General features: G+C 42.5%; 1 protein-coding gene across 4 annotated transcripts in view; it reads right to left on the bottom strand.

Annotated features, from left to right (window-relative positions):
- Positions 1-14070, bottom strand: part of PLCL2 (phospholipase C like 2) — a 107478-nt gene extending 93408 nt beyond the window's left edge. For all 4 annotated transcript variants that reach the window (XR_015257904.1, XR_015257905.1, XM_086742632.1 and 1 more), the window contains exons 1-2: positions 14007-14070; positions 12738-13282 (exon numbers count right to left, since the gene is read on the bottom strand). Coding sequence is in view for 2 of the 4 variants with exons in the window: in XM_086742632.1 (XP_086598758.1) it covers positions 12738-13064 (327 nt within the window). In the remaining 2 variants the exon portion in view is untranslated. The remainder of the gene's footprint in view (positions 1-12737; positions 13283-14006) is intronic.
- Between the last annotated feature and the right edge of the window lie 340 nt (positions 14071-14410).

Below are 14410 nucleotides of genomic sequence, written 5' to 3'. Positions count from 1 at the left end.
TTATCCCACTCAGCTCAGATGTGTAACAAAAAAAATATATTTGTTATAGCTGACCACACTGAAAGTACATATTTGAGCTACGACTTCTAGTTAATATAAAAATTCAGCACCAATAACAGGACAAAAAAGGTACATTTTCTCCTGGCAAGACAGGAACTCCAAAACTACTATTCTGAGACATTAAGTTCAATATTAATGGAGAGAAGTACTAATTTCCACACGTAAAACAAAGTAAAGCCATGTCACGTTCTGTTCCTGTTACTCCAACTGAGTGTGTATCACTTTCAAACAGAAGAAAAATAACATGTAATCAGATATTTTAAAACAAGTAGTAGAATTATCCAAAGCTTTGAAATTTAAGAATTACATAAAGATAACATTGCTGACAGTGATGCTCAGAAATTATGAATCAGGCACTGGACTTTGTCACAAAGAGGACATACAAAAGCATGAGGATTCACAAATTCTCAGAAATTCGGGAGTAACAAAGGTGTCTTCTCCTGTCTCAACACAGCAGCCTGACTGAGCAGGAATAGGCTAATAGGGATTACTCTCCTTCTCAGTAGCCAGAAAAGTTCTGAAAAAGGAAAAAAAAAAAAAAGCAATTTCCCTCTTCAAAGCAGAAAGAAATAAAAATTATAAAAATTAAAAAAAAAAAGAGAGGAGTTAAAAAAAAAAAGGAGATAACACTAAAAAAAATTCAGGAGAGCATCCTAACAGAGACCTCACACCATTTCTGTTTTCAACAGCTCAAGTAACAAAGTGTTGGGATTTCCTTCCAAGACAATGCTGTTGTACCAATCTTTTGGGACCTAAAAACTTCAGTTGTTCATATCCTTCACTGCTTATTGTAACCATTTAATAACATTTTAATCCTCAGACAAATTTTTCTCTGAGGTGAAACATTAGATGCTCTTCTATTTTCAGGAAGCTATCTGATCTCATTGTTATACTTTGTGTGAGTTTCCTAAAGACCAGAAATGCCTTCTTAGCTCTTCCGGACTCTGACACAGGCGTCCTCAAGAGCCTCACACATGATAAAGCAAAGGAAAGAAAAGATTAACTAAAATAATCCATTAACGTGAGTGTTGGGCGAGAACCTTAAAACTCAAGAATCTAGGACATCCAAAGTACTATCAGACTGAATTTTCAAAAACAAGGTTCCTCCTCTTTCTTTCATATTTAACAGCTTATTAAAAAATGAAAGCACTTTTATTAGTACTGTATTGTTCAGCTTTATGCAATGTCCATGCTATTTTATTCTGTTACTACGCAAACAAATGTGCTCGACCAGAGCTAGAAGCTAGATGTGCTAATCAGCAATGTTACCAGCACCATAAAAAGACTTTGTCACACGTTAAAAGATTTCTAACAGAACTCTGGTCTCCTGCAGAGATGTTAAAGCCAGTCACTTTCAACACAAGCATCATCACCAGCACAGACATTCCCACACAGTTCTTCAAAGAGAAGGTTTTAAATATTTAGTAAAAGGTTTAACAGCACTCTCCCATCGCCAATTAGTGACAGAGATACCACTTAAATCTTTGATGATGACAATACTAAAAATAAATAACTTAAAGTCCAACTTAGTAGCACAATATTGCTAAACCTTCATTGTGCCACAGCAGATTTGCACATTTGTCTGGCACACATTTTGAATACTATTTTAGTCCTGCACTGCAACAAATTAATAAAATGGAAGAAAAAAATACATAAAAGGGGACCAAAATGAAAAAAAAAACCACAGAAAAGCTTCAATGTGTGGAACAACTAAGTACAGTAAGACTCTTCAGTCTGGAAAAAAAAGGATGACACAAAGCAAATGTGATTAATGCATTTGTGGAATAGAGAAAGTCAGTACAAAACAGTTGTTTGTTACCTGTTCTAACACAAGAACCAGGAGACAGCAGGTAAACAAGTAAGTAGCTGCCAGGTAAAACCAGGCAGAAAAGGACTTAATATAACACACAGTTAAATAATTGCCACAGGACGTCAGAGCGGTGACAAGCTCAGAGAAGTCAAACTGGCCTTTGACAACTGACGGGGAAAAAAAAAAACAAACAAACTGTAAGGATTGTTAAAAAAAGATGTCTTAGCTCCAAAACACTGAAAGCTGGGAGTGGATGTTAGGACAGGAGGCTTTTTCCATGCTTCTGTCTCATAGCAGTTGCTGTTGGAGGCAAGCTCATGAGCCAAATGGACTTTCGGTATGACCCATGGCCATTAAATTTGTCAGGGCTGGCAACTTTTGAAGACTGGGGGAAACGGATGCATCTACCCTAAGCTGTGCAGTCAGCCTCCATTGTAGCCTTACGCCTCAAAATCTGTAGGACTTAAACCCACTGTGAAGGTCCACAGCCTTGCGCTAGAACCTGCACTCCCTTTTTGTTACTCCTCTTTGGGGATTCACAAGCAGGCGTGAACTATTGTGGTATTGCACAGACCACACAGAGAGCTCGGCTCTGTCCCAGTGCTTTGCTGGGAACAGAAGGATCTCCGCTAGCTGTTAAAGAAGAAAAGCAGAGTATGGCCAGCCTGTGGTCTCTCTGCTGCTGAAGCAGAAAAGCCAAGCTGCATGAGGGATGGAGAGAAACAGACAGGGCGACACAATAGACGAGGTGACACAAACTGGAACCAGATCACCACTCTCAGAGCAGATTCCCAATCAGGCTGGCCATTCACTGAAGGGCCAAGTGTGAGGCACATGGTACGCATTATTTAAGATGAGGAACAAATAAAGCTGAAAAGTGTCAACCTCAAACAATGCTTGTGAGATGCATTACTGCAACTACTACAATTGGAGAGAACAAAGAGAAAATAAAGGAGACTTGGAGTTTAACAAATGAAGTACATCCAATAAACCATAATATGCTTTTGGGAGTTCTTCAAAAACAAGAAAAACATACTACTACTCAAACTCAAACTACTTATTTCTGCTGTAGCCTTCTCCACTATGTTGTAGTAACACAACTCATGAAGTTCAACCAGGCCAATTGCAAGGTCCTGCACACAGCTCGGGGCAATCTCAGGTGCAAATACAGGCTGGGCAGAGAATGGATTGACAGCAGCCCTGAGGAGAAGGACTTGGGGGTACTGGTGGATGAGAAGCTCAACATGATCCAACAATGCATGCTTACAAGTACAGAAAGCCAACCGCATCCTGGGCTGCATCAAAAGAAGCATGGCCAGCAGGTCGGGGGAGATTCTGCCCCTCTGCTCTGCTCTCCTGAGACCCCACATGCAGTACTGCGTCCAGCTCTGGAGCCTCCAACATAAGAAGGACATGGACCTGTTGAAGTGAGTCCAGAGGAGGGCCACGAAGATCATCAGAGGGCTGAAGCACCTCTCCTTGTGAGGACAGGCTGAGAGAGTTGGGGCTGTTCAGCCTGGAGAAGAGAAGGCTCCGGGGAGACCTGATAGCGGCCTTCCAGTACCTAAAGGGGGCCTACAGGAAAGATGGGGACAAACTCCTTAGCAAGGCCTGTTGTGATAGGACAAGGGGTAACGGTTTTAAAATAGAGGGAGGGGTAGATTCAGATTAGAGACTAGGAAAAAATTTTTTTACAATGAGGGTGGTAGAACACTGGAAGTTGAAGATGTCCCTGCTCCTTGCAGGGGGGCTGGACTAGAAGACCTTTAAAGGTCCCTTCCAACCCTAACTGTTCCATGACTGAATACATTCCCATTTCACATAAATATTAGTCTTTAACTCTAGGATTCAGACTGGGAATGCTTTTTGCAACAATTTGCTATGAGTATCTTAAATTATTTACTGACTGGGCTGTTTTTGGCTGGGGTAGAGTTAATTTTCTTCACAGTAGCTAGTACGTGGCTATGTTTTGGATTTGTGCTGAAAACAACGTTGATAACACAGAGATGTTTCAGTTACCACTGAGCAGTGCTTACACAGAGTCAAGGCCTTCTCTGCTTCTCACACCACCCCACCAGCCAGTAGGCTGGGGGTGCACAAGAAGCTGAGAGGGGACACAGCCAGGACAGCCCCGACTCCAACTGGCCAAAGGGATATTCCATACCATATGATGTCATGCTCAGCATAAAAAGCTGAGGGAAGAAGAAGGAAGGTGGAGGATGCTCAGGGTTAACAGCTCTGGTCTTCCCAAGTAAACAATACATGTGATGGAGCCCTGCTTTCCTGGAGATAGCTGAACACCTGCCTGCTGATGGGAAATAGCAAAAGAATTCCTTGTTTTGCTTTACTTGCATGTGCAGCTTTTGCTATACCTATTAAACTGTCTTTATCGCAACCCATGAGTTTTCTCACTTTTATACTTCTGATTCTCTCCCCAGCACCACTGTGGGAGTGAGCGAGCAGCTGCGTGGTACTTAGCGAGCAGCTGCCGGCTGGGGTTAAACCACAACAGTGACCATGTTCTGTAAATGGCAAAATATGTTTCCATTGATTTAAGCTATTTTGTGAAGCAATTTTTTTCCAACTATTACCGAGTTTTTCCTGCCTGATGCAGCAAAAATATATTTGTAAACACCTAAATATTGCAATGAATTTAAGTATTATTTCAGCAACTCAGATACTAGCTTTTTCTACAATATATACATGAAAGATATTCATTTTGCTTCTAATACATTGAAGGAAAAAGCATGGTAAAATATATGAAGTTGCTGTCTTGCTTTTGGGAAAAAAAAAAAAATTGTCCCTATACCACTTACAGGAGTTACCTAACTCAACAAACAACTGCCTATCCTAAAAACACCAACAATAACTTGTAGGAAGAAAACAATCTAAACAAAAGCTTTGACAGCGAGTTGAATTCCTGTCCTTTTAGTCCAAATTACACTCTAATAATACAAAGAATTAAGCAATTGAATTAATTTCTTTTTAATTTAAATAAACAGTCGTTTATTTTAAGGAATGCAATTAAAGTAAACAGTTGACAGACAATGTAAAACACTTTTGTCATTGGGAACTTTGTAATGAAATATATAAAGCATGCAGGATTTTCCATCATAAGAGGTGCTTCATGAAACAAAAACCACACAGATCGTTCTGCTGCACAATCATTCTTCCTCTCCTATTCTACAATTAAAAGGGCAGTAAAGGAGGGGGATATGTTCACATACATGGATGCTAACACATCAAAGCATGCACAAAATCTTACAACGCTCTGTCTTTTTTAGTGAAGGCAAACTAATAATGCTGGTAAGAAGAAAAGAAAAAAAAAGAAAAGAAAATAGGGAAAGAAAAAAAGAAGCTCAACCATAAAAAGAACTTGAAAATTCTGTGGAAGTGCTTTCTAACAAAAGAGTAGCAGTTCTTTTGCTTCTGCAATACTGATTATGTTATAATTTAGAGGAAATGTCAAACTATTGTCAGCAATTTTCTCAAAGGTATTAGGACAGTCACAACACTAATACCCATAACATCAATTATCCGATGTGTATTTGTAAGGTACCTATTCCTTCTACCAAAATAAAACTCACAAATAAGTTTCTTTTATTAAAGTAAATATTTTTACAGTAAGTTTGGAAATCTGGCTTAATATCTTGTTTTTAATTTTTTTCATTTTATAAAACTCAGTTGCTATTCTGAAAAGGGTTTTGTTTGTTTGTTTGTTTAACGGCACTTCCTGTATGCTTATACTTATGAACTACTTACTACAATTTCCAGAACATGAACTTTTGGTATCTTAAAAGATCCCTGAACACAGAATACAATCTGAAGTACTCAGGGATATTTTATTACTTATTCCAAAGGGTCAAATGACATTAAAAGGAATCCCAGGAGAGGCAGAAATGAATCACATCTATTTAACTTTCCCAAGGCTGCACCAGCTAACACTGTGAGCCTCAGTACTGCTGATTTCCAGTCACATGCTGTTGCACTCTTTGCTGTCTTGAACACCGATGTTTGGCAAGGTCAAGGTCTAGGAGGGATGAGGTGGGTGAACTCAGGCACGCTCCTCTTCAGAAGCAAGGGACAGATGATAGATGACAGGTACTGTCTGTACCGACAGTTCTTGAAAAGAAACTAGTTAAACAGAAATTAAGAAGTGTAATGCAGTCAAGACAATGGGCAACATATCCTTCTAAAGTATGGCTTCATACATCACCTCCTATAACAGCGAGAAGTAAGTACAGTGAAGGCACTGCCCCATGTTTAACAGGCATGCTGGATGTGAAAATCAACTGTAAAACAGTAATGATAGTCTTTATAAACATAACTGCAGAACACGGAAAGATAACTCTTACTACTTACTCTCCTTAAACAAACCAGTCCCTTCCAAAGCACCCTTTTATGCCAACGCTGCAATCTAGTAAGTACATTATAAATTTGTACTTACTATTATTTTAATGTATTTAGAAGGAAAGACATTTTCTCACATATTGTATTTCTGAACTAGATTCTGCAACATCATATTGCCCAGTTTACAGGCAGTAAAGAGGAAAAATAACTGATCTTTATTTTAACCATGGAGTATAGAATTTGAACTTATATTTAAAACACATAAACTAAAATCATTTCACACAAAAAAAGAAGTATTATTGTATGATGGAAATGTGAGCATAGTTAAAACTGGCTGTTCACCTGAAGATGGAAGAGCTGCATGCATGGCAGAAGGTAAGTTAAAATCAAAAATAGAATTGAAGATATGATCTGAAATAATTAGAATGTAGTCAGGACAAGTACAAGCTTTTAAACTCTGCGGATGACTGCTTTTGCCCGTATACAAAGAGGAATAATGAGCCAGCAGTTCTGCATAGAAGGATGACAAATAAAAGAACAAAAGGTGATTAAAAGACAAAGATAATCATAATGAAATTTATTAACAGTTGATAACTGTGGCAGAGCAGTGGAGCAGAGTAGACTGACCTCTTGAGGTCTCTTCCAGCCCTATTTTAAACATTCTTCAAGACATATGCTGCTGCTTTTTATCATATTTTCCTCTTCTCCACGTATGTTAAACATAAATTATTATCCACCTTTCTTCCCAAAAAATCTACCTGCTAGTCTACTTATATTTAGATTTCTGATTTTTGTACACAATCCCACTTTTGTGTGCAAAGACAAATATTTCAGATTCAGTGTACTGGTATTGTGTTTAACTTAATTTGGCCCTTAAAGACAGACAATCAGCAAATTTTATTTAAGGGGTTTTTTTAATCATGTCAGTGAGAATAACAGAAAGATAGACGTCAATACCACCCATGGACCAGCAAAGGCTGGGAAACTACGCAATTAACTTGTCGTGTAATCTTCCATGAATGCAATCAAATCACAGGAGCAACGTATTATCTGTGAGCAGACCATTGCTCTAATTCCTAATTTTTAAAAAAGTCTAAACTAATAGTCCTATCTTTGATCAAGCCTAATTAATAGGCATTAAAAGAAAAAAATCAGGTATTCATAATGATTTTTAAATTCCATTAGTTGATTTTTCACCACTGAACAGACTGAACATGTTTTGTGGATATTCTAAGGATTTGGGGGTGGAGGAGGTGAAGGAGTTGCAATTATTCACGCTAGCCAAGCTCTTTACTCAGGCAACAGAAATAGACAGATAAGCTCTTGCAGAAGAGAAGTTAGAGAAGCTAAATTCATCCAAATTAAGCTCCTGCTCCAAGTCATCTTTTGGAAAAAATACTTTCTCTTCATGGGCTACAGAACATAAGCTAACTAAACTACACACTGAACTTCAGTAAAGTGAGTATCCTCATGCATACATTTCTACAAATATCTTCTTTTTTCTTAATTGTGTTACATATATCCAAATAAAATTTTGATTCTTGCGGTCTACAGAATGTACAATGCAAACAAAAATATATACCAAATGCCATGCACAACATACCCACTCAGTGGCTGTGACATATCTCAGTCCAGTGTCACTGTTAACAAATAGTAAACTGCCTGATCTATGTCTAACGTATATATATGAGTCTATATGAAAATACCTAAGGTATACAGCTTTTGTATGACAAAAAAAAAAAAAAAGTGATTTAGGAAGAGGTACTATACAGTGTTAAGTATAGTTTCAAAACATAGATTATATTTTTAAAAATTAGGATGCCAGTACAGACTAAGAAGTGCAGGATGAAGGAGAAGGAATACAAAATATTGATGGGTGCTGGTAACAGTCTATAGTGGAGCTGAGAGTTCCACAAATGAAATAGAAAGTATCCTCTGAAAGGAAGCTCCAGGATTTACCAAGCTGCAGTTAGCCGTTCAGTTCTCTCATACTATCTGACAAACCAAAGAGATGAAATGGATCTACAACAAATGAACAGAAGAAACTAAGAAAGAAACAACACAAAACAAATCCAGAAATAGCTCCTCAGAAAAAATCTGTGCTTTGGTTGTCTAGTTGAAAGCCTGTCCAAGGTAAGACGGAGGAGTAGTTTAACTATCACAGCCTTGTTTCCTAAATACGTGCTTTTTCTGTGGCGTCAATTTTTGTATCAATTAGCACATGTGCTCTGAGTAAAATATCTTCTGTTGTTAGGACATTCAGGTCTTTCTTCCACAGATCTTCTGTAATGACGAAGATTTCACCTCATACTGTAGCATTTTGCTTCCAAGGGAAAAAGGCGTGGAGAAAGAAAGTACTTGCTAGTTTTCTCCTTCTTTCCTGTACATGGCTGTTTTCTTTGAACTTAAGGAGCCTTAGCACCTTTGAGCCTGTGACTGCTCAATCACGTTTACTTGAAAATGTCTAGCACATTGAAAAGTTACTTGGGCATAAAGGCATATAAAAAAAATAGCTCAAGAGCATCACTACACAGGTTTTCTTCCCAATATGAAAGGTGACTGAAAATCCGGTACGCAAAAGGCTTTATTAAAGCCTTTAGAACAACCACAGCGGTAGAAAACACTGCATAACACTCCCCATATTTCACATTTTGTACACTTGATACAAACAGGTATACGGTAAGAACTAGAGATCATAGAAGACTGAACAAGACAATAATGTATGCTGGCATTTCTGTAAGAATCTTGATGCATATGCTGTAGAATTCCCCAGTCGAAGAAAGACACAGACATAAGAATGTTCAGTTTCAAAAGCAAAGCTCTGCTGAAAATTATACCCTAGAATATCTACCTGCTAAATTTGGTTTCTGTCTTCTCACAGACTTTGGAACTTAGGAATTGCCAATGCTCAGCAAGTCCATGACTTCACAAAATTAAAGCTGGAGTCTACACCCAGAATAAAAAGGGAGATACAAATTTGTTTAAGCTATCAGCCAAGAAATGTATTGACACTGAGATCAGTGTTACTATATGCAAAAAAAAAAAAAAAAGCCCTGGACTTTGCTTCCAGACACATGTTGATAAGAACACTCCTGTTCACAGAATGCTAAGCCACCTCTCTCCATTTGTTTATCTTCGTCTTCCTAAATAACTGCAGTCTCTCCTAAGTATATGGTCTTCCCATTTTATTACTGTAATACCTCTCCTAATAATGACATATTTATCCTGCCGGATCTCTTTCTGCCCAGGTCTATAGTTTTGGCAAACTGTGAGGTTCCATAAGCAGTTATTGCAGACCCCTGGAAACAAGCAGCTCTGAATAAACATACACACAAGTCGTTTGTTGCCTTAAAGATTCTCAAACTCCTACAACCTCAAAGTCTCTTTAAGAAAGATGCGAAGGAATCTCAGACAAAAATAAAGCGAGCTCATTGCCAACTGTCAGAGCAGCTAAGAGAAGTTCACAGGACGCTTAAATCCACTTTGAACTGCAAGATGGACTCACTGTAAATTAATTTTACAGAATGTTACAGGAACTGCTATAGGAAATTACATTATAGAAAACCATAGCTAGTTGCACCATGGAAAATATTATAGAGAAACAAAACAGTGACAAAAAACCCACTACATACAAGTAAGTGGTACATAAGTTAGTTCACAAGTCAGGTATCTGAAGAGCGTTAATCCCATGAATGCACAATGTGTCATCACTATCACCTCTGAAGAACCAGAATCTCATAAACACGGAGAGCAAGAAATAGAAAGTGAAAAAATCTCTACAAACTAGTCCCTCACCCTCACATTGGTTTCAGCAAACGTAAGCAATACAATAGGCTATTCCTTAAAAATTGCTACAAATGAGGGGTACAATCTTTAACACCTTCAGCCTAAATGCAGCTTATATACGAGAGTGAAAGGCCAAGCAAAATACCACGGTATGAAGAGTATATTAGTTTTTCCAGTAGTAGTGGCCCTCCCACCTGTCATCATCCTAGATGACAATTCAACCTCAAACAGTATATTCTCTTGTACCAAGCAAGAAAGAAAAAGTCAAAATTATGCAGGTGCACAAAATTAATAAAAAGGAGAAAAAAAAAATGGAACTAGTGAAAAAAAGAGAAAGAATAGAGATTGCAAGTAAGAAATGAAAAAAAGGCAGCAACTGCTCTGAGAAGAGCTACGAAAATAGACAACCAATGGAAGCACAGACTAAAACCAAAATAAAAATACATTTCTGTGCTCCTGATTTTCATGCACAAACGTGCAGTTCTAAAGAATTTAATCTGAACTGGAACTATTATTCAAACATTGATTTTCTGTTCGTGACTCAAAAGCCTACACTGTAGTCAGTAGGCAAAACATTTAAAGTATCAGATATTCCATAAACGTGCATTTTACAGATCAACTAACAACGCTGTATTTTGCACGAAGGTATGAAATCTGCATCTGCGTGGGACAGACCCGTTTCCTGAAGTTACTCCTTACGCTCTTTAAGAGCAGTTTTACGTCACTGATGTAAGTTACTGAAACTCCAGGAACACTTTCCAAAAATAGATTACATTTTACTTTTTCCACTCTGTTTTACAGACTTCTGCTCTGCAAGAGCAGAAAACAAGAAGCATTTTAAGGTTTACTATGCAGGCCAGATTTTCCAAAAGGTTTCATCTCAAAAACTAGGCACTTGCGCAACCAGGCTCAAACTACCTGTGAACTGCTGAACTAAGCAGGCAGAAGAATATTCAGTGTGCACAAAGACAAGTGATTTTTCCGAGCAGTATTAAAACAGTCATATCTTAAATAAATATGGACCACATAACTTTAAATGTAGTGCTGTCAGATTTCTCCACTCATGTCGTAACTATTCAAATGATAACACAAAGTAATCGGTTCTCGGCAGCCAAACAGATTACTCTTCACATTTGCAAAATGGTATTCATCAGTAATAATACCAGAAACTTGAATAATTTTATATTCCAAAGTGCTATCATTTCCGTAGAAAAGAACTTTGACTTAGGTATTAACGAAATGTAATCCAAAACATATTTCCTTATCTCATGCTTCTTGATCTTAATACGTCGCAAAACCCTAGGTATTGTATCTTTGTTTGGTCCCTGGAGAGGTTGCCGTATGATCAAATCACGCACTACAAAGTCGTATGACGGCATGATACACACTGCCAACGACACTAGCATCTTTCTTGGGCTACCACAGAGGAAACAAAACAGCGTTAGGAAATAGCAGATCTGTAGAAAGGGGTGAAAAAAAAAAAAAAAAACCACATGGCAAATTCAGTAAATATTAAGTTATTCCAACACCTAGCTCAGTTGCCCCCTGTCTATTGTTAACACACCACACACACACAAATATACACGCCCAGTATCACTGTCGAACAGGAAGGGTGGGTGCAGGCTGTTAGATGTGTTCGACTGCTGACTGCCCTTGCTCTCCCCTTGGTTTTCATATCAAGGTCCAGGAGACAGTAACACAACTTGAGATACACTGCTAGTCTTGAATTCCCACACGTGTTTTTCTCCCTTCCAGCCAACAGTGCTTCATACGCTGATTTTGGAGGCATGTAAATGTCTAAGAAGACAACAAATGTAGCTTGATTGTGATCTAGTTGATCTCGATTAAACTCAGTTCTTAAGTGCTTGAAGTTGTGCTTGCTTTGACGGCTCGTACAGCCGTTATACCAATGGAGTAATTTCTCTATGTCCCCTCAATCTTTTCACTGAAGTTGGGAAAGCGAGCCCAAGATAAAGTGTCATCTCTCAGGAACCGTGGATTCAAGAAAAGAGAACAACTGTATTTGTATAAATAACCGTATTCAAAAACCACTCTCATTCCTTTTTTCCCAATTACACTCTGCCATTGATGCTCCCCCTACTTTTCAAGCTGAGACATTAGCATGTAGAATATGCACAGCTAAGTATAAATAAAGATATTTCTATAGGTGAAGTACAACACAGCCTACTGCTCAACGAGCTGTCACTTTTAACAAGAAAAATGCTCCTGTTCTACCTTCTCCCACCCCCAGCCCAATGAGATCCCGAATCTCTCATCACCTGCTGTGTGCCTGTCACACACACAAGCCAATGGAACCACAAAATTGCTCTGCACAGGTGCATCCCAAATAACAAGCATACTGTGTAACCCATGTCTTCCCCTGCCAGGCTGGTGCCCATGTTGTCTTTTTACAAGCCTGCTAGTTTCTCTCGCCTTCTCCAACAGGAGTTAGAGCCTTCTGTTGTAATAAACCTCAAAACATGACACCCCCCCGCAACACCCAAGCGTGGATGCGTATAAAGCCATCCTCTCACTGCTGTCCACTTCTGACAAAGGAAAAAAGCAAGTCTCCTCACAACGGGGATGGGGGGGCGGGAAGAAAGAAAAAAGCCGCCTATCCTTTCATCTAGAGCCAAGGCTCTGCGAGCCAAATCTATCGCCAGCATCTCTCTGCCTGTGTCACAGAGAAAGAGCCACCAAGACCTCGACGAGGAGGAGCAAGTGCTCTTACCTTAATTATGCTGCTCCTCCGGGGGATGCCAGGTTTGCCTTCCCGTTGTTGACCGGTGGAAAATCCTCTCTCTTTGCTGCTGCTCTCCGGGCTGGCAGGAGGAGCTGATCCCGGCTCCTCGCCGGCTCCTGCTAGGACACAGTCCCCGTTGGAGACCCGGCTGCCTCCACTGTCAAAGCGGGATCTCCCGCCGCCGCCACCACCTCCGCCTCCTCCTCCGCCTCCTTCTCCATCTCCTGCCTTGAAGGCCACCTTCCCCTGGCCCGGCCCCGGGGAGGACGGGAGCCCCCCGCCGCCGGTGCCGCCGCCGCTGCCAAACTCCGCCATCAGCCTCCCCGACTACAGCGGCAACGGTATCGCTGTCCCCCTCCCCTCCTCCTGCAGCTGCTCGGCGGTGCCTCTTCTTCCGCTTTCTGTGTATTTACGATCGGGGGATTTTAAGCAAAAGTCTCTCCCCTCCGCGCATTTGGCAGCTGAGGCCGGGTAGCGCCAGGAGAGGGACAAACGCCTGGGTGACGTCTGGGCGAGCACCAGTCCTTCGGCACCTGGGGAAGGGAAGGACACGAAACGTGACAGCCTGCCCTCGCACCAGGCGGGCGGGCGCGGGGAAAGAGGGCTACACGGCGGCGCGCTCCCCTACACACCGACACGCGTGGGAGGGGAGGGGCCGCGCGAGGTCCAGGCACACGGGTCCGGTGCCGCACAGCGCCGCGGGGGGGGGGGGGGTTGGGAGGGGAGAAGGGGTCGCAGCACGGCGGGAGCGGACCGCAGAGGGGAGAGGGGGGCGGCCCGCCCCGCCCGGGTTTGAGGTGGGGGCTGGAGGAACTGCGCGCGCCAGGCTGCTGAAGCGGGAAAAGAAACGGGGAGGCCGATGGCGGTATTTTCGCCCTTACAGGGCACAGCAACGAAGCGGGAGCGAAAAGAGAACTTGAACAACAACATACCCCCAAACCCTCCAGCCCCAGACCTGGGGGCGGGGGGGGGGAGGAAGCCCGTCCCACGCACCCGCCGCAGCCCCTTCTCCGGCCACGCGCGACGGCGAGAAGCGGCGGAACACGAGCAACGCCGCCGCCGCCCCGGCGGGGCACCCTCCCGGGCGCCATCGGCAACTTTTCTCCTCTTCCCCCGCTGCCTGCCGGCATCCAACCGCCTCGCAGCGGTAACGGCCGCGGCCCGGGCGGCAGCACCCCCAGCTCTCCCGCGCCGCTACCCGCCGTGCCTGCACCCCGTAGCCAGCCCCCTCCCGTCCGCCGCGCCCCCGCTACCCACCTTGGCGGCAAGGTGGCACGGGGAGCCCCGCCGCTGTCGCTGCAGTAGCCGCTCCCCCCCCCCCCCCCCCGTCTCCCCTCCTCCCCGCTATGGTCGCCGCCTCTGCCCGGAGCCGGATACAGAGAGAAACTGATTCATGTGGCTGCTTCCCTCGCTCTCTGCCGCCGCCACCCCCGGCTCAATGCTCGGCGACAGCCCGAGGGGGGAAAATGCCGGCAGCGCCGAGGGAAGAGGCAGCCCCAGCCGCCCCCGCTAGGAAACTCTCCGGGGAAAGCACAGCGAGGGACACGGGTTCGGCCGGCCCCGCTCCGCCCGCCGCTGCCAATCACAGGGGCCGGCCCCGCGCGGATTGGGCGGCCCCGCCGCCAGCACCCCCCTCCGGCAGCCCGGGGCCGCGCTGCCGG

Source organism: Chlamydotis macqueenii, chromosome 2 (assembly GCF_036417535.1).
Source record: "Chlamydotis macqueenii isolate bChlMac1 chromosome 2, bChlMac1.mat, whole genome shotgun sequence".
Taxonomy (NCBI): Eukaryota; Metazoa; Chordata; class Aves; order Otidiformes; family Otididae; genus Chlamydotis; species Chlamydotis macqueenii.
This window is presented reverse-complemented; position numbering and strand designations above follow the sequence as displayed.